Source organism: Apis cerana, linkage group LG9 (genome assembly GCF_029169275.1).
Source record: "Apis cerana isolate GH-2021 linkage group LG9, AcerK_1.0, whole genome shotgun sequence".
Classification (NCBI taxonomy): domain Eukaryota; kingdom Metazoa; phylum Arthropoda; class Insecta; order Hymenoptera; family Apidae; genus Apis; species Apis cerana.
The window spans coordinates 2,973,846-2,994,651 of NC_083860.1; the positions used below are offsets into that span (position 1 = coordinate 2,973,846).

The following is a 20,806-nucleotide window of genomic DNA, read 5'->3' on the forward strand; positions in this document are numbered from 1 at the left end:
AAAAATATTATATATTTTTAAAATATATATTTATAAAAATATTATATAAATATTTTTTTTACATCTTAAAATATAAATTTTAATATTTTATTACAATTTATTACAATTAAGTGAATTTTAATATTTTAGTATTTTCAAAATTTATCTTTGTTGTTATATCGAATTGCAAGCAATGATGTAAATATAAATATATAAATCAATTAAAAATAATGTTGATATAAAAAAAATTATTTATTTATTATTTTGACTTTTAAGTTTGTTTTTTAATAAATATATTATAAATAATTTTAGATGAAATCTTTTTAATATTTCCTTTTATTGAATTTTTTCATTCATATATATGTAAAAATTGTATGAAATGATTGAAACACGCATTATAGTTATATAGTACATTTTTTCAAATAGTTCCTTCAATGACATGTGTATTGTATATTGCAGTATATGTTACTATATTATAATCAAAATTTTTATTTTCGATATAGCATGTGGCGAAATATTACATTCCGAGACAAATTTGTAATCGTACGTCATATTTATTATTTAGAAAACTCGAATATACTAATCCTATAATGATATACTGGAATTCATCATTATACAGTAGAATACTTATTTTTATTATCATTAACATTGTTGTAAATAAAACTTATAATTTTCTTTTAAATATATAATTATACATAAAAAGATATCAATGAATTTTTTCATAATTTTTTGTATGGTGTATACGAAATACAATTAAACCTAAAAGATTGCAATAATATCTATTTGATGTATCGAAAAAAAATAGTATATCATTGTAGGGTTAATAATAATAAATATAAATTATACAGATACTTATACATATGTATTATGTTCAAGTGAATTTAGTGCACAAAGTATTTAGGTGTTTATATGAATATTCATATATTTATACCTTGATCACATTTGAATGAGTTATTGTACATTCGTTGATAATTACATCAAATTAATTTTTCATGATTGCAAATACCGTCCACTTGTACACGCATTTACGATATTGAATATGTAATAAATTTCTTACAATAAAATAAATATTATTGTATGTAAACAAGAATATTATTCTGAAATTGTTAAAAATAATTATTTTTCTGTTTATTGAGAAGTTAATGATGATTTATTAATGATTTTATTTTTTTTTTTAAATTTAAGATAACAGATCAGTAATAATACTAAATAATAATTTGTAAGATATATAAAACATTACAAATTGATTTTCTTTAAAACGATTGTATGCTGATTTCTTTTTTTTATTTAAATTAGATAATTATTTTAAGAGCATCGAATTTTGAGGGGAAAGATGTAGATGTTTCTAAATTTATTTAAAATATTAAAATGAATATTAATTTTTTGTTATTAGAATCGCTGTTTCCAAATAACATTTAAATATTTGAAACATATTTTTTTATTCTGTATAATTAAAGGAAATAATTAAAATTTATATTAAATAATGAAATTTTTCTCACACTGAAAAATAATAAAAATAAATTTATTTATGAATCATTTGATAATTCATTTGTAAAACAACTTGTTGAAATGCAAGGTACCGTAAAAAAATAATAATCTATTATTTTGAACAATAACAAGCATCATTAGTTTGCTGTAATATCCAATTTAAATGTGGACCAATTCTCGTGAATACCGAAACTGCAGGATTATTATCACATTTGTTTATATCTGAAATTATACCTGTTACAAAATATGATATTATCATTAATTCATTATCCTTAGTGTGAAAAATTTTATTTATAAAGAAGTTTTATTATACTATACGATAAAGGTATTGCGATAAAATTATTACGAACATTAATTACAATTATTCGTGTAACTCAAAATTAAGTAATTTTAAAAAAAATGTTATGCTTACCAATTAGATCATACACTCCAAAATATGAACGGTATTGCACTGAGGAACCCACGTCGTTCTGAAATGTGCATTTAGATATTTAAAATTTTATCAAGATAAAATAAATAAATAAATAAATTGAAATAAAATTAAAAAGAAAGATGAAAAAAAATTACAAATTCTACTTAACTTGTAAATTATAATTTAATAATAATATTTTTCTTCGATTCATCTAATTATCCCTTAATATTTATTTTTTGTAACGAACTAATAATTATAATATTTGATTAACAACTGTACTTAATTAAAACGATTAAAAATAATATTGTTGATAAGTTAATGTACCTCGCATACAATAGAATTTCCACCTAATACTCCAACACAACCGGAATCGTTGTGAAAATTCGTAGGATTTATTCCAGCTTTGATACATTCCTCGTGCCCCAAAATTGGAAGTCCCAATTTTCGTGGTCGACAAGTTTGATTGTTGCTTGGATCGTCCATATTCTTCACCGTCCATCCGACCAAGGTTCCAACTTGTCCAAGATAAGTCGAACCTTAATATTGTAAATAATGATATAATTTTGTATTAATTGTATTTATTTATCAATTTTTCTTTTATCATTATATAATATATGTTTAATCCGCCAGCCAAAAATTATTTTTTCAATTTCTTATAAATCTCTTTAAAAATGTTGATTTGATTTGTTGCAAGTTATATTAATGATATATAAAAAATTTTGAAGAAATATCTTTTAATATCAATGATAAAACAACCATGGCTTTCCAAGTTAAGAATGCGTATATATTTGAAAATTAAAATTTTTATGAACATATAAAAAAAATTATTATAAATATACATATTTCAGCTCTTTCTTATATTATAAAAATTTTACATATTATATCACATAAAACTTTCGAATATTTTTAAAAATAATATAACGAAGAAAATGTTATTGGATACATTTTTTAAATTTCCCTAAACTAATATATTGTTATTAAACTGAAGAAGTTTTACATATTTATGCAAAATTTATATATATATATATATAAATTTGTGGAATGCACGTAATATTGAAAAAGATGAAAAATATTTATAATAAAGAACATATTATTTATTTCAATTCCAATAAAAATGCAAATTTGCATAAACGTCCGCAGTTTAATCATTATTTTACAAGAAGATTATTTGAAAAAAAAGAGAATAAAACAAAAAAAATTAATTATAAAAATTAAATACGTGAAATACATGCCTGGGTTTGGTAGACAGATGGGTGACAGCCTTCTCTCGAATTTAACAGTTTGACTCAATTTGATCAATGCCAAATTGTGAGCATGAGACTCTATGTTATACTCCGGATAGAGAATCAACGATTCAACGCTGATCGTACTCGATGACACGTCTAAATTACATAAATCGTATTCTCCAAGGGATACTTTTACTTCCGCCGCCGTTACGCTGCAAATAATATTCACAATTTTTTTTTCTTTTAAAATTAATACAATGAAAATTTTATTCAATTTACGAACCCGATCAATTGACTGGCCGAAGAGAGAACGTAACGATCGTTTATCAAAACTCCGCTGAGAAATTTCGATTTCGCGTGAATATTCGCAAGCCATGGAAATTCATGAACTTTTGTATATTCTCCACCGAGGAATCGTGTTTCGCCAAATCGATTTGGTCGCCCGCAAACTATAAACAAGTTATATTTAATAATCAATGAAGAGTTTAATCAATGAGTATCCGATAATACATCAAATATTCTCTTACGACAATTGCCACAAGTTTTGAATCTGCCCAACAGGAAGTCCAAAATGCCTCGTGTTTCCCGCAATTTATTCTAATAAAAAGAGTAACACGAAGAGCTGTATTTCGTATAATATATATGAAACTCTCCGTGAATAATTTAATTATAATTTATTATATATTTTTAGCATCCTTTTGAACGTTAAAGTATTGAATTTATTTTTATGAATTTCTCGCTAATTTTGCGATATTCAAAGTGATAAATCATTTAATTATTTTGTTATAAATAGTTTTATTGTTTCAAAGATTGTTTTTTATCTTTTTAGCAGATAATAGTTATTAGCAATGTTAGCAGTGAAAAAATATGAATAAAATTGAAAATACATGACGACTTAAATTCGCGAAGAAAATCAATAATATAATTTTTCAATATTAAATACGATATTGAATTTTAAATATTAGTTTCCTAATTTATTAAAAATAAAAGCGAATATAAAATATCTTCTATTTTATATTTAATAATTTCTTACCACCTTGTTTTTCCCCTTATTAATGTATAATATCCCCATAAATAATGTAATACGATTAAAAATGATCTTGAAATTTGAGCTAAATCTTATACTTAATTTATACGTCTCTTTCCATTTTCTTTATATTCCGTTCCCATCGTCGTCTCGGCACGAAATCGAATTAGAAAAAATGGACACAGACGACAGAAAGGTACGATAAAACGTTTAATCTATATTCTATTATCGAGAAACAAATAATCGAAGATGTCGTAAAGAAAAATCGCTTACGGATGGAGCAACCTCGATACACCGAATCGATCTCGTGGCGAGCACCAACAAAAGACCGCATACGAGGTATTTAACGAAGTTTTGCAGCTTCATGGCTTTTCTCTCGGCTGTCGAAACGGTACTGGGTCCGATTGAACGGTCGGTTTGTCTTGTATAGCGGGATTATCATTGCCCGCATCTCAAGCAGTGCACAAGGCCTTTTTATAAACGTCAAATCCACGAAAGTTATCGGCCCAAGAATTCGCTCTTGGTTGTCTCGTTTGAATGGTAACCGGTCGCCAACCGGTTGCTTGGTACCGTTAGAGGATTTCAAGATGATGTGATCAGAAGTCAATCCGTGGAAATGGAAATATACGTTTGACACGTATGATAAGCTTTGAGTATTGGCTGCGATTCGAGGGATAATGCACGCATTGGTTTCAGCTTTGCATATCGAATGTAATGATCTTATTGATTCACGGGCACAGTAATTGAATCACATCGATCGGACGAACTGATAAATCGATCTTGCAGCAAGGGTTGATTCATTTGTAAGAGAAATTTATGAAAAATGATGTTAATTGTTATATATTGTTTTGATTTAACATTAATCGATAGTAATTAATTAGTAATAAGCATCGTTTATTATATACAAGAGAGGCAACTCAAGAATTTTATTCGTATTGCACGAAGTGGTTCAAAATTTATATAATTAATCCTTAATAATTCAGCGATCGTTAAAAATGGATCTATTCTTCTTTCGCTGCAAATTCTACAATTCTATTTTAATTACTTTATTTCGATTGAATTCCTTAATTTTGATGTTAATGCGTGCGATTAATTAATTTCCTATGAAATAATTAATCTTAATAAAGAAAATAATATTGATAAATGTTTCGTGTATAGGGAATTAGTGAAATTTCGAGGAATTTAATGAAAGAAAACATGTAAAACATGACAAATGATTTAAATTATTCAATAAACTAAATTAAATTTTTCGTTATTACCAGGATGAAATAAAAAGTTTATGGATAATTATCGTTGCATAATTTATGCAATTTATGTAATTTATATTTATTGACTATTTCGTCATTGAGCATATTATTTGTTCTTTAAAATGATTAAAATTTTCACTTGTTTAAACAGATCGTGTAATTTTTTTATTTCAATTGATCTTATACTTATATTGTAAATCATGATTTTTATATTTGTTGTAAAGAAAATACAATAAAATGAATAAATTTATGATCATTAACAATAATAGATGAAAAATGATATAGAAAAAAATTAAAAAAATTTGAGTATTTTGTAAATATATACGTATTAAAATTACTTTTGAGCTTCGTACTCTCTATTTGAGTCAGAAAAACAAATTTAATTTTTGAATCACTTCAAATATCATTTACATTCCACACATATTTCATGTGAAAACTGATTGTTAATTAACATTCGTAACGAAATCAAAAGTTTTTCTCACGTGAATTATGTTATAATATTTCAAACTAGCATTCATCTCTCTCAATGTGATAATTTTTCGGTGATAATAATTGATACAACAAAACAGAGAAATCTATTGGTTTGAACATCGTTGTGTACAACAATTATTGATCTTAATTCTGTTCACAGAAACATCCCTCTCGAGAATGATAAATGATCCAGTCTATGTATCGTGTAACTCTCGTATAAACACCAGGGTATCCTGGCCGAGCACATCCATTTCCCCAGGATACTATACCTATAAGCTCATATTTCTTGTCTTCACGTTCGGTTACGAGTGGTCCTCCACTATCACCCTAAAAAAAGGAAGAAAAAAGAAATCACATCTGTACGATATTTTTGGCGTTAATAATCTATTCCTTTTTTTATTTTCTTTTTAATACTATATTTGTTAAAACTGTTTTATAAATAACGATATATAAATAATTGTACAAAAAATTAATCGTTATTTCTGAATTTTATTAATTTTCAATTATCAGCTATAAATAAATGAATAAAAATAAATAAAGAACTTTAATTTTTTTTTTAAGTTCTCTTCTTTCTTCTGCGAACATTCTACGCATATTAAGCATAATTTTTTAAATTGAACACCGAGATAAAGCTCACCTGACAAGAATCCTTCTGGCCATCGGGATATCCTGCGCACATCATGTTATCAGAAATCATGCGTGGATTGTAGCTCGTGTTACGGCAATCCTGAAGGCTCATAACCGGTACCTCGACTTCCTGCAGCAGGCAAGAAGGCTTACCATCCTCGTACAACGTACCCCAGCCGGACGCGATTGCCTTCGATCCGATATATTGCTTATCTGAAACCCATTAACACGGCCCGTATGTACACGAGAGAAGAGAAATGTGCATCGTGTAGAAAAAAAAAGAGAAAGAGAAGATTGCGATGGAATGCACCGATATCGATTGGTATGCATAGAGTTTTTAAAATTATTTTGCATTTCATTACATGTCACCGGTGGTTTATCCATTTGCTTACTTCTCACCTGGATCTGGCCACCTTGCTTGAATATACGAATTACTTAATAATTCGATAATAGTCGTTGCCAATAGTTGTTTGTACATCAGAGTCTCATTGTTTTGATCGAAAGTGGTTAATCGTGTGGCTGAATTCTCCATAGGTACCCGTATATTGACCAATTTGTAATTTCGCAAGAATAAATGATGATTGAAATGTTTGTAACGATAGATTAATTGTTCTAAGAATTTCTATCGATGAGTGCTATTTTATATTACGTTTCGTTTCGATGGAGTTATTTGGTGCGAGATGTTACTTTATACGAATAGTAGATTTTTATAAGATCCAAATATACGAGTGTTTAATATTTTTGTGAATAACACGAAACAAATGGTAAAAATTGGTGTGTATGAAATAGTGATTGAGACTTATTTATTAAATGATTTAAGTTTGTTCTACGATTTAATAAAATAGAACTTATATTACAGAATTTTATTAAATTTTTAAAAAAACATGTCATTGATAGAGTGTGATAGATGGAGATAAAAATATCTCATATTATCTCTGTCTTGTTTTATTTAGTACAAAATTGATTATAATTTATTAAACAAATTTTAATTGATATTTTTATATTTGTTTTAATTTCTAGAATTAATGATATATATTGAATATATGATGAATATTAATAAAGGAAAATAGCTATGAAACGCTTCTACAATTAAAAGTTTGTTGATGTTTTATATTTCTATCTCATATTCTTATTTTATTTAAAAAAATTAATTTATAAATACAATATTGTTCTTTGATATTACAAAATATCTTTGAAATATATTTAAAAGTTCATTCATATTACTTCTTGAATTATTATATCATTACATTTCTGAATGTAATATTTATATACTAAATTACTTGTAATTATTTCCTCATTACAGAAAATCTATTTAAAAATATAAAAATCTACAATCTATTGATTAATTAATTGTTTTTAATATACAAATATATTCCAATATTACCCAATATTAATAAATATCTTTCAAAGATTCATTCTAGAAAAAATATAAAAATGTCAATTAAGATTTAATTCAGATATCAAATTATTGATAGTTTAAGTTAGATGAAATGCAGTTAAAGTGAGATGATTCCATCTTTGTCACATTGTTGTCTCATTTAATGTAAACTTCAATTATTAAAACCTTTCAAAGATGTCCAATGAATTTATTAATACTCTATACACGAGTATTACTCAATGACACACATGACAGACTCTATGACAGAATGAACATCTTTAATATTTGCACACGTGATAATAGAAATAGTCACCTCTTACAGATGGTAGACATATAGGCCTTATGGTATCGCTGAGAGGCACTCTTTCGTTAAGACGTAACAGGGCAATGTCGTTGTCGAAATTGAGGAAACTGAAATCACCGGTTAACACTCTCACCACGTATCTGGTTTCTGCTCCTTTCTCGGTGCACCTGTCATGCTCACCGAACGTAACCTTGATCATGAACCACATGAACCTGAAAATGGGGCTAGGAAAGTTGATCATGCTTCTCTGGAGAACTAAGTCAATGGTAATTTAAACCAGAGATTCGAAAGGTTTTGATTGGTTCATTATATGTATAATAAATTGTTTTAACCCTCTACGAGTGGTAATTTTGTTCGTTTCTGACGTAAAAAAATTACGTAATTGATTTATAAATTTGAATAATAATAGTTGTTACGAATATTAATTAATTTCATAATCGTCGTTTTAAAGGATCATTTATTATAAAACGAAGGATTGTCATAGCTGCAAGTGAAAAATTTATAACGAAGAATTAAATAGATAATACTTTGATAAATGAGCAATCGATTTTGAGCGAATTGCAATTAAATTCTTATTTATTACAGTATCTGATTATATATGGCAAAGCAAGGAAAAAAGCTAAAAAAAACAAACACTTTAAGTAATATTAACATACTATATCCATTATATTGAATTACATTATAATTGTTTGTTTGTTATCGATTGAATTTATATTTCTTTATTTACTCTTTATTTATCTCATATATAAATCCTTTTAAACAAAAATGATCATTATTTGATATGTATTATTTTGACTGAAAAGAAAAATTATTTTCTCATAATAATTGAAAATAACTATTATTATTTTCTATCGAAAACGACATCGATTATGAGATGATTTAATATTACAAATTATTTAATATCAATAAAGTATAAAAAAAATAGAACAAATTAAATTTGAAAAATATAAAAAGTTACATGTATGAATATGTAAATTTTATTATACCATTATAGAGGATTAATTGCCTGTTTTGGTTAATACTTACCCTTTGACACAATGAGCCGCTGTGAGTACATATCGATCATTTATCAATGTTCCACCACAATAGAATTTGTTCAAATATGAAAGCCTGGCCATCCATGGGAATTCATTCATACGAGTCGTTTGACCACCAACTATTCGACTTTCTTCGTTTCGCAGGCCGCAGCCTAATAGTTTGAACAGTTAAACGTGTTAGCAACCTGGTTTTCTTAACTAGGAGTCGTAGTTAACGGTAACGAAAAATAAAATAATAATAACGATAAGTTGGCAATATTGACTATTATGTTAAAACTTAGTGTTAAAATATTTTAGAACATGTAATGTTAAGTTAATGTCAATACATATGTAAAATTTAATTTAAGATTATAAATAATATTTAAATAGTAAAATAGTATAATTCAATAATTATTGTGTGATTAATATTGTTATAATTATAATAGTTTTTTAGTTAGCAATAATAAATCCATTTTAATATTGAATGATATTGAATAATATTAATTTAAATGTTAATCAAAAGATATTAAAAGACATGACAACGAATATTATGAATAATTAAATATTTAGAGAAAATTAAAAAGATTATTTCCAAAATAATGTATCATTTTGGTGTATCACATTGCTGCATCATATTATTCTTAATAAGTATTAATTATTATTTTTGATATCATTAATGTAGTTGTACTTACTGCAGTAACATGGTCCAGGTGCTTCTACAGCATACGGTGGTTTGTTACCAAAAATACCAAAAAAGTTTTTCACCTTTTCACCGATAGTACTTGCCTAAAAAAAGTTTATTAAATTCAATATAAATTTTTAATTAACAATTCAATACATAATACAAAAGTTATATTTTACATTCTCATATAAACTGTATGTACATTAACTTATTTACATTAATATTGTTTCTTTTAAGAATAAAACTTAATTCATATTACGTTCTAGTTCAAATTGAGACAAAAATGATCGATAGAAAACATTCTTACAAATTCAATGATTATTCCGCAATTATTTAATAAAATTATTCCTCAATTATTCCCAAATTATCCCTAAAACAATCTCAACGATCATCCCATAATTAAATAATAATATTCTACAATTTTTTGCATTGCACCTGCATCTCCTCTTACAGTACCGTTGATATTATGATAAAAATAAGTTTTACCGCAAAGATGATCTTACTTGACAACTTGTTGAAGCCAGAGCCAGGGCCACTAGTAATCCAATGCACGGGGAGAACCTCATTTTCCGTCGATCAAATTCTGCCCGCGTTTATTATCCGTGCGTAGTTGAACACGTTCCGCAGAAAGGATTCTCTCTGTTGATGAAGGATCCGCCGCGCGGACACTGTCAGGAACGAGTTACGAACATATCCCTGGCTGGGGAGTTGCTATCGCCAGTGTCCCACGGCAACTGAGGACGACTCACTTCGAGGAAGGTGATTGCTATTCCAGAAGAGAAGGAGGACACGACTGGTCGGCGACTGGACAGTACCTGACCAGTTCGGGTTCACGTTCAGGGTCGAATTACGGGTGACTGTTATTGACCTTCATCAGGGTCACGCTAGATATCATTGCAGTTTCGATTTTTTTTTTTTATATGGATTTGGATGCATTTAAATATCTTTTGATATTGTAATTTAATTTAGAAATGACGTTTGAATCTTGATCACGAGCTAATTTTATATTTATTAATAATGCACTATCTTTTTCAATTGAAAATTTGCTATTTGATTCTCACATTAATGATATATTTATTGTATTATTGTATTAAATAAATTGTATAATAATAATAATAATAATAATAATACGTATATTTTTCGTGACAAATAATCGCTTAAAAAGAACTTGAAAGGAAATCTTATCGTTTTTTTAGTTCGTAAAACAATTATAACAATATATCACTTAATTCCGTATATTCTATATTATTTGTAGTTTATGAAAATATATATATATATATTTTTATTTATAATCACCTTACGACACGCCCAAAAATCAGTGCCACGAATATATTATTCAAATTTCAAGGGAAAAGACATTACAACTACACATCATATTATATGCGAAACTCTTATTATACACAAATTTGTTATGCGTCATTTGTTCAACAGTAAGTATTTTGCACTAATATTATATCTATTCGAGATAGTGACTAGGCTATTATAGTCTGGTTTTTCCACTTTCGACTAAATTATGATACGCCTTCTTGACCATTTATTTTTAGTCTCGACCGTGTGGAAGGAACAAAAGTTCTTTTGGATTTCAGAATTCATTTTTATTTATTTGTTTATTTATATTTTTTTCTGATCTTTTATAAATAGTTGTTGAATAACGTCACACTTGGAATATCAAGGAATGCGAAAAAGAGATAAAGAGAAGGGAGCTAATTTTAATGGATCGAAAGGAAATTTATTTTTGAATGATGAGTAAGTTTATATATCGAATATATTATATTTTATATGAAAAACGTAAAGCATTGAATACAAAGATTGAAACGTTACATATGCACGAATGCACATACTGTCGTCTTGGTTTTGTATTAGCTTCATTAATTTAATCGTGGTTCGACAGAAAACCGTTACTGATCATTATTCCAAGTACGTTTGGTTGCCATTCACGCAACAAAAGGGACGATACGAGTACAGTTCGAATTATACAATACATTTTCTATATGTTGCAAATTTTTACAGATGTTACAAATGTGAAAGCAATCTTTATATTTTACAGAGTAAAAAAATATCAAAAAGACTATTTATTGTTACATATTATTCTACAAAATAAAAAAAGAAAAGTTCATTTATAATTTTTAATATATAAGATATAAATGTTTTATTGATTGAAATTTTATTTTGTTTTTTTATTTGTTGGTATTGTTTTTTACTAAATTTTCAAAAATTTATGGATTTATTTATAGTTAGATTAAAGTAGATTATTTTTTAATTTACAACATACGACTTTATTTACTTTTTTTTGTTATGATAATAATTACTCTAACGTTATAATTTATTAATAAATTATGTACAATGTATATATATATTCTAAAAATAATAAAATATTCTTTACAATTTGACTATTTATACTTATTGTTAACATAATATAATCTAATTATTCTAATTTTTTAATTAGATAGTTTTTAATTAGCACTAAATATATATACATTAAATTAATTTGTAGCAGCTTCTTATTTTATATCATCATTTAGTCATATTTTTAATTTACTTTTAATTTACATTTAATTTACTTTTCTAATATATATTTGACTAATTAATAAAATTATAATAATTTTTAATAATTATAAAATAATAAATAATTTCTATTTTGTGTTGACTTTTATAATTATATTTTATCAAATGATAAAATCAGAACACTCTCAATATAACAATTGGATTAATAAAAAATTTGATGGAATTATTATATAAAATATTGTCATTAAATTAAATTAGTACTAGAAGATTTTCCATTTTATAGATTTTTTTATGGAAATATTATTTTGAACAATCGATCGATTCTTTTTAATTTGTACATATACATCCTTGTTTCATATTTGTGTTAATCCAATTCAGGTACCTAGATACTCTTGTGTAAACTCCAGGATATCCTGGTCTTCCGCAGCCAACACCCCAAGAAACTATTCCTATATTCAAAAGAAATAAAAATTAAAAATAATAATAATACAATATTCTTATAAAAATATTATGATTTTTAAAAATAAAAATTTGTTATTCTTTTACATTTCAAAAATATAAATATTTATTAATTTTCAATAGTTTAAAAATTACTATTTTACAATTATTTAATATTTAAAAATTTATTTATTTCTTTAATATTTATTTAATCAGTACATCAGTTTTTAATCTACACATTAATTTGTATTTTATTTAATTATTTTTTTATCAAGCAAAAATAAACGAATAAAAAGAATTTTATTCGTAGAAATTTAATTCTTCGAATACTTGATAACTTGAAAGTAAACATGTGATTAAACGATATTTATTTCTTACCAACTATTTCGAGTCTATCGCCTTCCTGCACGAGAAGAGGTCCGCCACTATCACCCTGACAAGAATCTTGACTTCCTCGACCGGCGCATATCATATTATCCGTGATTCGATTAGCTCGATACTTCATTTTACGACACTGTATTAAACTTAATATGGGTACTTGAACCTCGTGGACTTGTCCAGCCAACATACCACCTTCCGATGTCCGACCCCAGCCTACTACGGTACCTTCTTTACCAGCTGGATCGCTACCTGCAAATATTTCCGCTATTTAAATTCATTTTCTTAAAGAAAAATAATATTTATTTTTTCATGAAGCAAAGATCAGTAGATTTATTTTTAATTAATTGTTTTTATTATACCCTTGAATAGGTTAAATTTTTGTCTTTTTTAAATAAAATTATTTATTCTATAGTAAGTATCAATTTGTTTGAAAACATGAAATTAACAATATTTAATTTTAATTAATTTTTCATGATGCATTTTCAATTGCGATAATGAAATTTATAAAAGATTTAAAATTTTACAAAATATAAGATATTATTTATACAAAAAAATTGTAAAAATAGAATTTAAAAATTTTTCATTAGTATATTTGAAATAATATTTATTAATTACCTTTTTGAGGTAAACATATTGGTTTGACACGTTTGGAAAATTTCACAGATTTTCGAAGTTTCAGCAAAGCAACGTCATGATTATACGAATTCATGTCGAAATTTTTGTGACGAATTATCGCGCTCACTGCTCTCATTATAGCTTTTCCATCGGTATTCACGTATTGATCATAATCACCCAATACTATACGTATTTTTGAACGTTTTAACCTGGAAAATAATTCAAAATTTAATATACTTTAGTAATTTAATAAATTTAATAATTCCTTATAACAAAATATTGGTATTATTTATTTTACGTATATCGTATATATTGTATTTTAATTCATATAATGATTAAATATAAATAGTTTGATACATATTTATATAATACAAGGAATATATATATATAATTTTTGATTATAAATGATTTTATTACTACGATATTTACAGTAAATTAATAAATATCTCTTGATTTAACTATTTTACATAAAAACAGAATATACAAAGAGAAATAATGGAAACTTTAAAATGCTTTCGTTGCAACATTCCCGTATTACTGCTACCTAAGCATTCTATTTACTTAGTAAAATTAATAATAGTAATAATAGTAAAATTTTTTCTTAATAAAAAATTCTGCAGAAAGAAAATGATAATAAATTAAAATTCATTTTAAATTCATTTTAAATAATATTTAACTTGACATGTTAATATATAATAATATGTTACATAACTGTCAATTATTTTAATCACAATTATGTATTTATATTCAGCCATTTTGCTTAATTATCCACTGCATTTACTATTTATTTTCTAACAAAGCATTTTTTGATTTTTTACGTTTCATTTAATAATTACAAATTGAATAATATATATATATATATATAATTATGTTTACATGATAACATAAAAACATAAAAAACCTTTTGTAAACTCTTGCACACTAATAAAATTTAATTTTATTTACCAAACACAAAGTACAAATTGAATCAGAAAAATTACGTTAAAGAAAAATTGAAAATTGACGCAACTGATGAAAATTTCTGCGAAAGGAAAACTTACCTTCGTACACAGTGAGCGGCAGTAATAACGTAATCATTGGTAACGAGGCTGGCTCCGCAGTGGAAACGACCCTCGTACACGAGCCTCGCCACCCACGGGTATTTATTCGGGGTTGTCGGTCGTCCACCGACGATTCGATCCTCCTGATTCGATATACCGCATTCTGAAAGCAATTCCTCCGTCATTGTTGCCCGTTACGTGACATCGTCGCTAGAGGAGCCGGAAGCACTCAACGACGCTTTCTACCGTGGACTGTTACATCGGTAGCTAGCGCGCAATCATACGTATTGACTGACGTTATTACACTTGGCCGACGTGGTCAAGTGTAAATTCCGTCACGTGATGTAATAAGTTTGCAAAGTCGTATGGGGGGAAAGTGATTTTTCGATCGCACTTTCGTTCCACGCTGTGGAAGAGAAAGAGAAACGGGTAAAACGCGATGGAAACTAGTTCGTGGATTTTTTTTTCTTTTTTTTTTTTTTCTATCCCACCATCAAGTGGAATTAAACGCAGGTGAAAACCAGTTCGGTTTATCTTTTCTTATCTTACAATTGGAACGAATCGATCTGTGCGGTTTCGAGCATTGAACTTGATTATTTTATTGCACATGGTTGAACGTAAGTAGAATATGGAGCAGAATTTCCCAACTTTCTGGTTCTCTCTGAATATGACTGAATGTGTTATTAGGTTGTTGCAAGTGAAATTTTTAGTTCTGATATAAGGTTTGAGATTAATTTTAATCGAGAATTTGATTCGAACTTTTCGAAAATTCTATAAATTATTAAATTTTACATTCTATGAGTTTAGATTTGTAAAAATTCGATATCTCGTGTATAATAACTTTGTAATCAAGTTTGTAATGCATGGCACCGCGAGTTGAATGTTTGAAATATAGAATTTTTGAAAAGTTGACAGAATTGGAATCATTGTATATGTATATTATGTAAATTATAAATATATTACGAATAAAATTCTGCATATTTATGTAGAGTTGATGCGTTTCAAATATAGTTTGGATAATTCCTGTTAAAAATTTATATCAAATTGTGACTCATAAATTGGTATAAAAAAATTATCGAAAAGATATTCTTTGTTATCGTAAATGCGCATAATTTTGGAAAATTTCTTGGCACAATAAATTCATCAAAATAAATTGAAAGTGGCACCTGTCATTCGTCATATTTGTATTTATTCACATTTATCTTCATATTTGTGAAAAGTAATTATATTTCGATTATCCAAGAAACACATTTCATCTTTTATTACGAATAATGATGTGTTTTGACTTTGGCGCGAGAAATAATTTATTTCCCTATTTGAAAGAAATCGTACTTGAACGTTTGAGGCGAAAACTAATCAATTTCACTCTTTCATTGGGAAAAAAGTCACATTTAAATGAAACGTGCTACCGTGTACATTCAAACGTTTAAATTTTCGTTACAAACGACTAAAATATTCTTCTGTTTGCAGGCAATCAAAACCAAACGTTTATTGCAATATATTACTTTTCATGGGAAAAACGTAATAGCATATTTTATTTTCTACTAAATAAGCTAATAAATATGCTTTTCCTTTGCGGAAAAGAAGAAAATATAATATTTTGAATCACTTCGAGGATGAATATATTCTTTTACGTAAGATAAATGAAATCTGCTATTTTCAGATATAAGAAAATAACGTACAATAAAATTAAAAATAGGAAAATAACAAAATTATATTTCTAATGAAATCCAAAATATTATTTAATTCGAATTTTCAAAATTTCAAAAAATAAAATAATAATAATAAAAAAAATTTTAATACTCTTATTTCAACATCAAAAACTGTTACAAAATTTTGTAAAAATTACTTATTTACAACTTTCTATTATAATTTATACTCTAAATATATCGAAAAATAATATTTTCAATGTTAACAAATACTTATGTGTTGTAATTATTTTTAAGTTTATTTTTTGCAAATAGAAAATAAAAGAAAAGAAATTCACTCATCTACTTGTTAACGTAATCTTACCGCATGTACAATTCCTTGATACAACATCATCATCGTCCAAGCTGCTACTTATGTCAAGGCCGAACAATTCATCAAACAAGAACTTGCCCTTTCGATTACGGGTCGAATTCGTCGTCTGAAAGAAACACATCGATCACTCTTCAAGTCGTACGCTCACTTTCCATTGCAAATAAGCAATAAGAAGCCGTCAGAGAAAGTGACCATGATTCGAATTATGGGTCAAGGCTCGTCTCGTTAAAAATTCCAATCTATACAACGAACAAATCCTCTAAATTATCCACATAAATTAAGGGATTTGCAATAACAAACCGCTTCATTACTCTAAACGAGATATTCGCGAAAGAAATAATTCTCAATTAAATCTCTCCGTGAAAATATAATTTTTAAATACTTGCAATAATTATCTCATGATCTTTCGGAGAGGATCGTATGAAAAATTACCAGAAAAAAAAAATTCCTCGACCAAAGCAGTTTTTTATCAAGAATACATTACGCGAATTTTCCACGAATTTATCGAAAAGAAATTTAACTCCGATGTAATTATCCACTGCATAACATCACTTAATCGTTTAAACATCACTTTGTAAAGAGGAGAAGGCCAAATACCAATTTCACTGTCCAATTGTACTACTTACACCATAATTCGAGGTAGTCAAAGAATTATTACGCAGAAGTTTAACATCCAGACAAGCCACGTGAGCGAAAAGAAACAAGAGCAAGGCAAGAGTCCACGTTTCCCGCGATATCGTGCCTCGAAACATCTTCCGGCAGTCTGATTGCGGAGGAATGTCACGCCAGATTTTCCCATTCGTCGGCCAAACTTCCTAGACACTTGAGATTTTCGCGGAATTTTTCATGATCGCGCATTCTATATCGCGCGCCAACACACCTTCCACACCGATCTTCCTCTTCTTCTTTCCTCTTCCTTCACGTTCTCTAGATTCGCTCGAGAGGCTGTAGAAGATCGACGGACGTGGTGCAGACGCTTTCACCGCTCTTCCACGAAGACATCGGACTGACCGAGCAAGACCAACAACGAGCGTTCCTCGCTCGCGAAGAAAGTTCTTTCACTATGTCCTGTTGCTCTTCCCATTCAGTATGCTAAGCCGATCGCTACGATGATCCTCTCGTTTCGAAATTGGCAAGATGGACGTGGCCGCGTCGATTCGTGTCACGCCACTGTCCAGATCCTCCATTCGATCCATTTCCTAATATTTATTTTGTCCCTCGATTTTGTTCGGTTAGAGTACTTTTAATTTTCATTTTACGATTGTAAGAACGAGAATTTGAAAGTTTTGATTTTTTGACTGTGCATTCTTTTTTTTTTCAAAGAGATGTTTCTTTATTATTTTATTGCCAAGTTTTTTGTAGTCATGTAGTGAAAGTGATGCTAATACGATACGAAATTTAATATATTTGGATTCAGTTAAATAATATTTATGTGAATGCTGTAATGATTGTTTTATTGTTTAGTTAAAAAAAAACATTTTGTCTCATTCATAAGTGATGTTAATTTTATGATTATTCTTTTTTTAAGTATTACAATTTTAATACTATCGATTTTTTTCTTGAATATTATAATTTTATTGCATTAAATTTTGCATTAAACTTAGTATTATAATTCTAAGCTTGTTAAGATTAATAACAAAAAAGTGAGGTTAGGAATAAATATGATATCTACTATATATATATATATATTTTTCTGATATTTCGTTTAAAAATAGAAGATTCTTTTCTTCTAAAAAATTTAATTCTAAGAAAAAGATATAAAATTAAATATAAAATTGTTTAAAAATTTTACGTTTTATAAATCAACGAAACTTTGAAAAAATTAGCAGCATGAAAAAATTAGATTACGTATCAAATATTACAACGTCAACGTATTAATGTATATTAAATTTTGCATTTAATTTTGCAAATAAGTTTCAATTTGCAACTGTTTGATATTCCAATGTAATTATTCTCTTTAATACAGGATATGGAATCGTTTTAACGTTGATAAATGTTAGAGAAACTTGGAATATATTCAACGATTAATCGATCGTTTTTCCAATGATAGAAATTGAGAATTCCAGAAATGCTTTTTCCGCATGAAAGTTGAGATTATTGAATACCAAAAAGAGGATTCCTAACATTTTCAATGATCGAATCGAACACGATGAAAATATCTTTTCGAAATGATCTCGAATACGAAATCTTTCCATCGTGAACGTTACTTTTATTACTTCGATTCGATACACCCCATCTTAACCAGATAAAGGAGGCACGCTTTCGATTTATCCTTTCAAAAAATTTCTCTTTTAGCGATCGACCAAACGTGGACGTGTCTCCATCCTTGACAAATGAAATCACGAGGCGAGAAATACGAGTTTTGCCATGGAAAGATTTTATTAAAAAAGTTCTCCGCTCATCGTCACAATTTTTACGGTTACTTCTTTCGTGTCCTCTGATCATGTGCCTTTTACGACCCACAATAAGAGATTTTTCTCTCTAAGAATCACCATTAAGATTGTTCTTAGCATTTCAACTGAAAACGAATTCGATTAATGATTGCTGTTTGTTCAAAGACTTTAAATTAAATTTTCTCCGAAATTTTGAACTTTATACCGCAGATTGATAATTTTACTTTAAAACTAATTCACGAATTTACATTTGAGAAGAAAAAAATATTAAAGGAATGGAAAATTTCTTTGAATAAACGAAACATAAACATAATTTTTAAAAATATTAAAAATTGTAATAACATATACATATTATTAGTTTCTTTACTGTTATTAAAATCCAAAAAATAAATATTATTAATAGAAAGAATTACCGTTTATTGTTCAAAATTGAAACAGTATAAAATTTTTTATTTAGGAAAATAGTAAAAATTTTATAAGTATATGTTTACTATTTATTATATTGAAAATCAAAGGATATATTATATTGTTTATATCGTATTTTAATATTTCATATATGTATAAATATATGTTAAATATATGCATAATGTTTTTTTACTATTTATCATCATAATTATTTTAATTTTCACGTTATATAGTGTAACAAGATATTCCATTAGTTATTTTTACACAATAAATTCGATTGCCATTTCTGTTTCATTTTGGGAAGAATTAGGAGTCGTTGGTAACGGTCTGAAGGTTTCACTAACCCACATTCATCGTTGAAAGCAAAACGTTTCTGACCGCTGACCCAGTTTCCATTATTATCAATTCATCTTGATCGAGGACTATCTTTTATCTAACTTTTATCTATTTCGTTATGAAGTCCAACTTTTCTTTGAGTTATTTTTCCTCGATCGTTAAATTTTACCGGTTTTCGTAACCTGCACTTTTTTTTTTCGTAATTAATCAGTAAACGAGATCGAAAAATTTTAGAGAAAAATGGAATTTTTCAATTGTGGTCGAAACGTTGTGATTTTTTATTCGTAGAAATATTTTTCTTACGGTTTAATTACTTTTTTATTGCAAAATTTTATTGTAAAAATACGTGTATTATGGAAATGATTTATTTATGAATTATTTTTCTAATTTCCTACATTGATTATTTTTTTATAATAATTCAAATTAGCTACAATATTCAAATATTTTTATTTTGTTATTTATTTTGTCATGATGAATTATGATGAAAAAATATTATAGATGTATTACAGTAATATAAAAAAAGATTTAAAGAAATGAAAAAATGAATAAGCAGTTGTAAATTTAAAAAATTAAAAACTACAAAAGAAAGAAAGTTTCACAAGTTTCAAAATTATGATATTCAATATTATTTTTTACCATCTTTTTATCAAAGTATTTGCGAATCCAAAGTAAAAGTTTTACTTGTAACTTTCTCTTTTATCATGTAATAATTATCGTACAGCTTCTTTACAATCTTAAATTCGTCTTTTTACAACTCTTTCGTTATTGTTCGTATAATTTCCAAATTTAGTGAAAGGCTTCAAAGATAATAATA

The 20,806-nt window shown here is 26.9% G+C and overlaps 2 protein-coding genes and 1 long non-coding RNA gene across 3 annotated transcripts; 1 reads left to right on the top strand and 2 right to left on the bottom strand.

Moving 5' to 3' along the window:
• Positions 1–1,480: 1,480 nt before the first annotated feature.
• LOC107995512 (transmembrane protease serine 9-like) lies at positions 1,481–11,275 on the bottom strand. The gene is given in 15 exon segments (XM_017053079.3): positions 1,481–1,701; positions 1,880–1,937; positions 2,204–2,415; positions 3,112–3,317; positions 3,389–3,554; positions 3,633–3,702; positions 4,406–4,564; positions 5,958–6,035; positions 6,037–6,177; positions 6,488–6,690; positions 8,169–8,383; positions 9,186–9,348; positions 9,868–9,961; positions 10,361–10,741; positions 11,154–11,275. Coding segments are annotated over 14 exon segments (1,950 nt in total). The 5' UTR covers positions 10,424–10,741; positions 11,154–11,275; the 3' UTR covers positions 1,481–1,579.
• A 332-nt stretch (positions 11,276–11,607) lies between these two features.
• LOC107994043 (trypsin-1-like) lies at positions 11,608–17,903 on the bottom strand. The gene is made up of 6 exons (XM_028665387.2): positions 17,485–17,903; positions 16,850–16,964; positions 14,837–14,999; positions 13,797–14,005; positions 13,179–13,430; positions 11,608–12,811 (listed from the first exon to the last, which is right to left on the bottom strand). Exons 1-6 carry the CDS (start codon positions 17,608–17,610, stop codon positions 12,690–12,692), a joined length of 987 nt encoding a protein of 328 aa, XP_028521188.2. The 5' UTR covers positions 17,611–17,903; the 3' UTR covers positions 11,608–12,689.
• Positions 14,992–16,822, top strand: LOC133666734 (uncharacterized). The gene is made up of 2 exons (XR_009831267.1): positions 14,992–15,453; positions 16,307–16,822. It is a non-coding gene; the product is annotated as an uncharacterized LOC133666734 (long non-coding RNA).
• Positions 17,904–20,806: the final 2,903 nt, after the last annotated feature.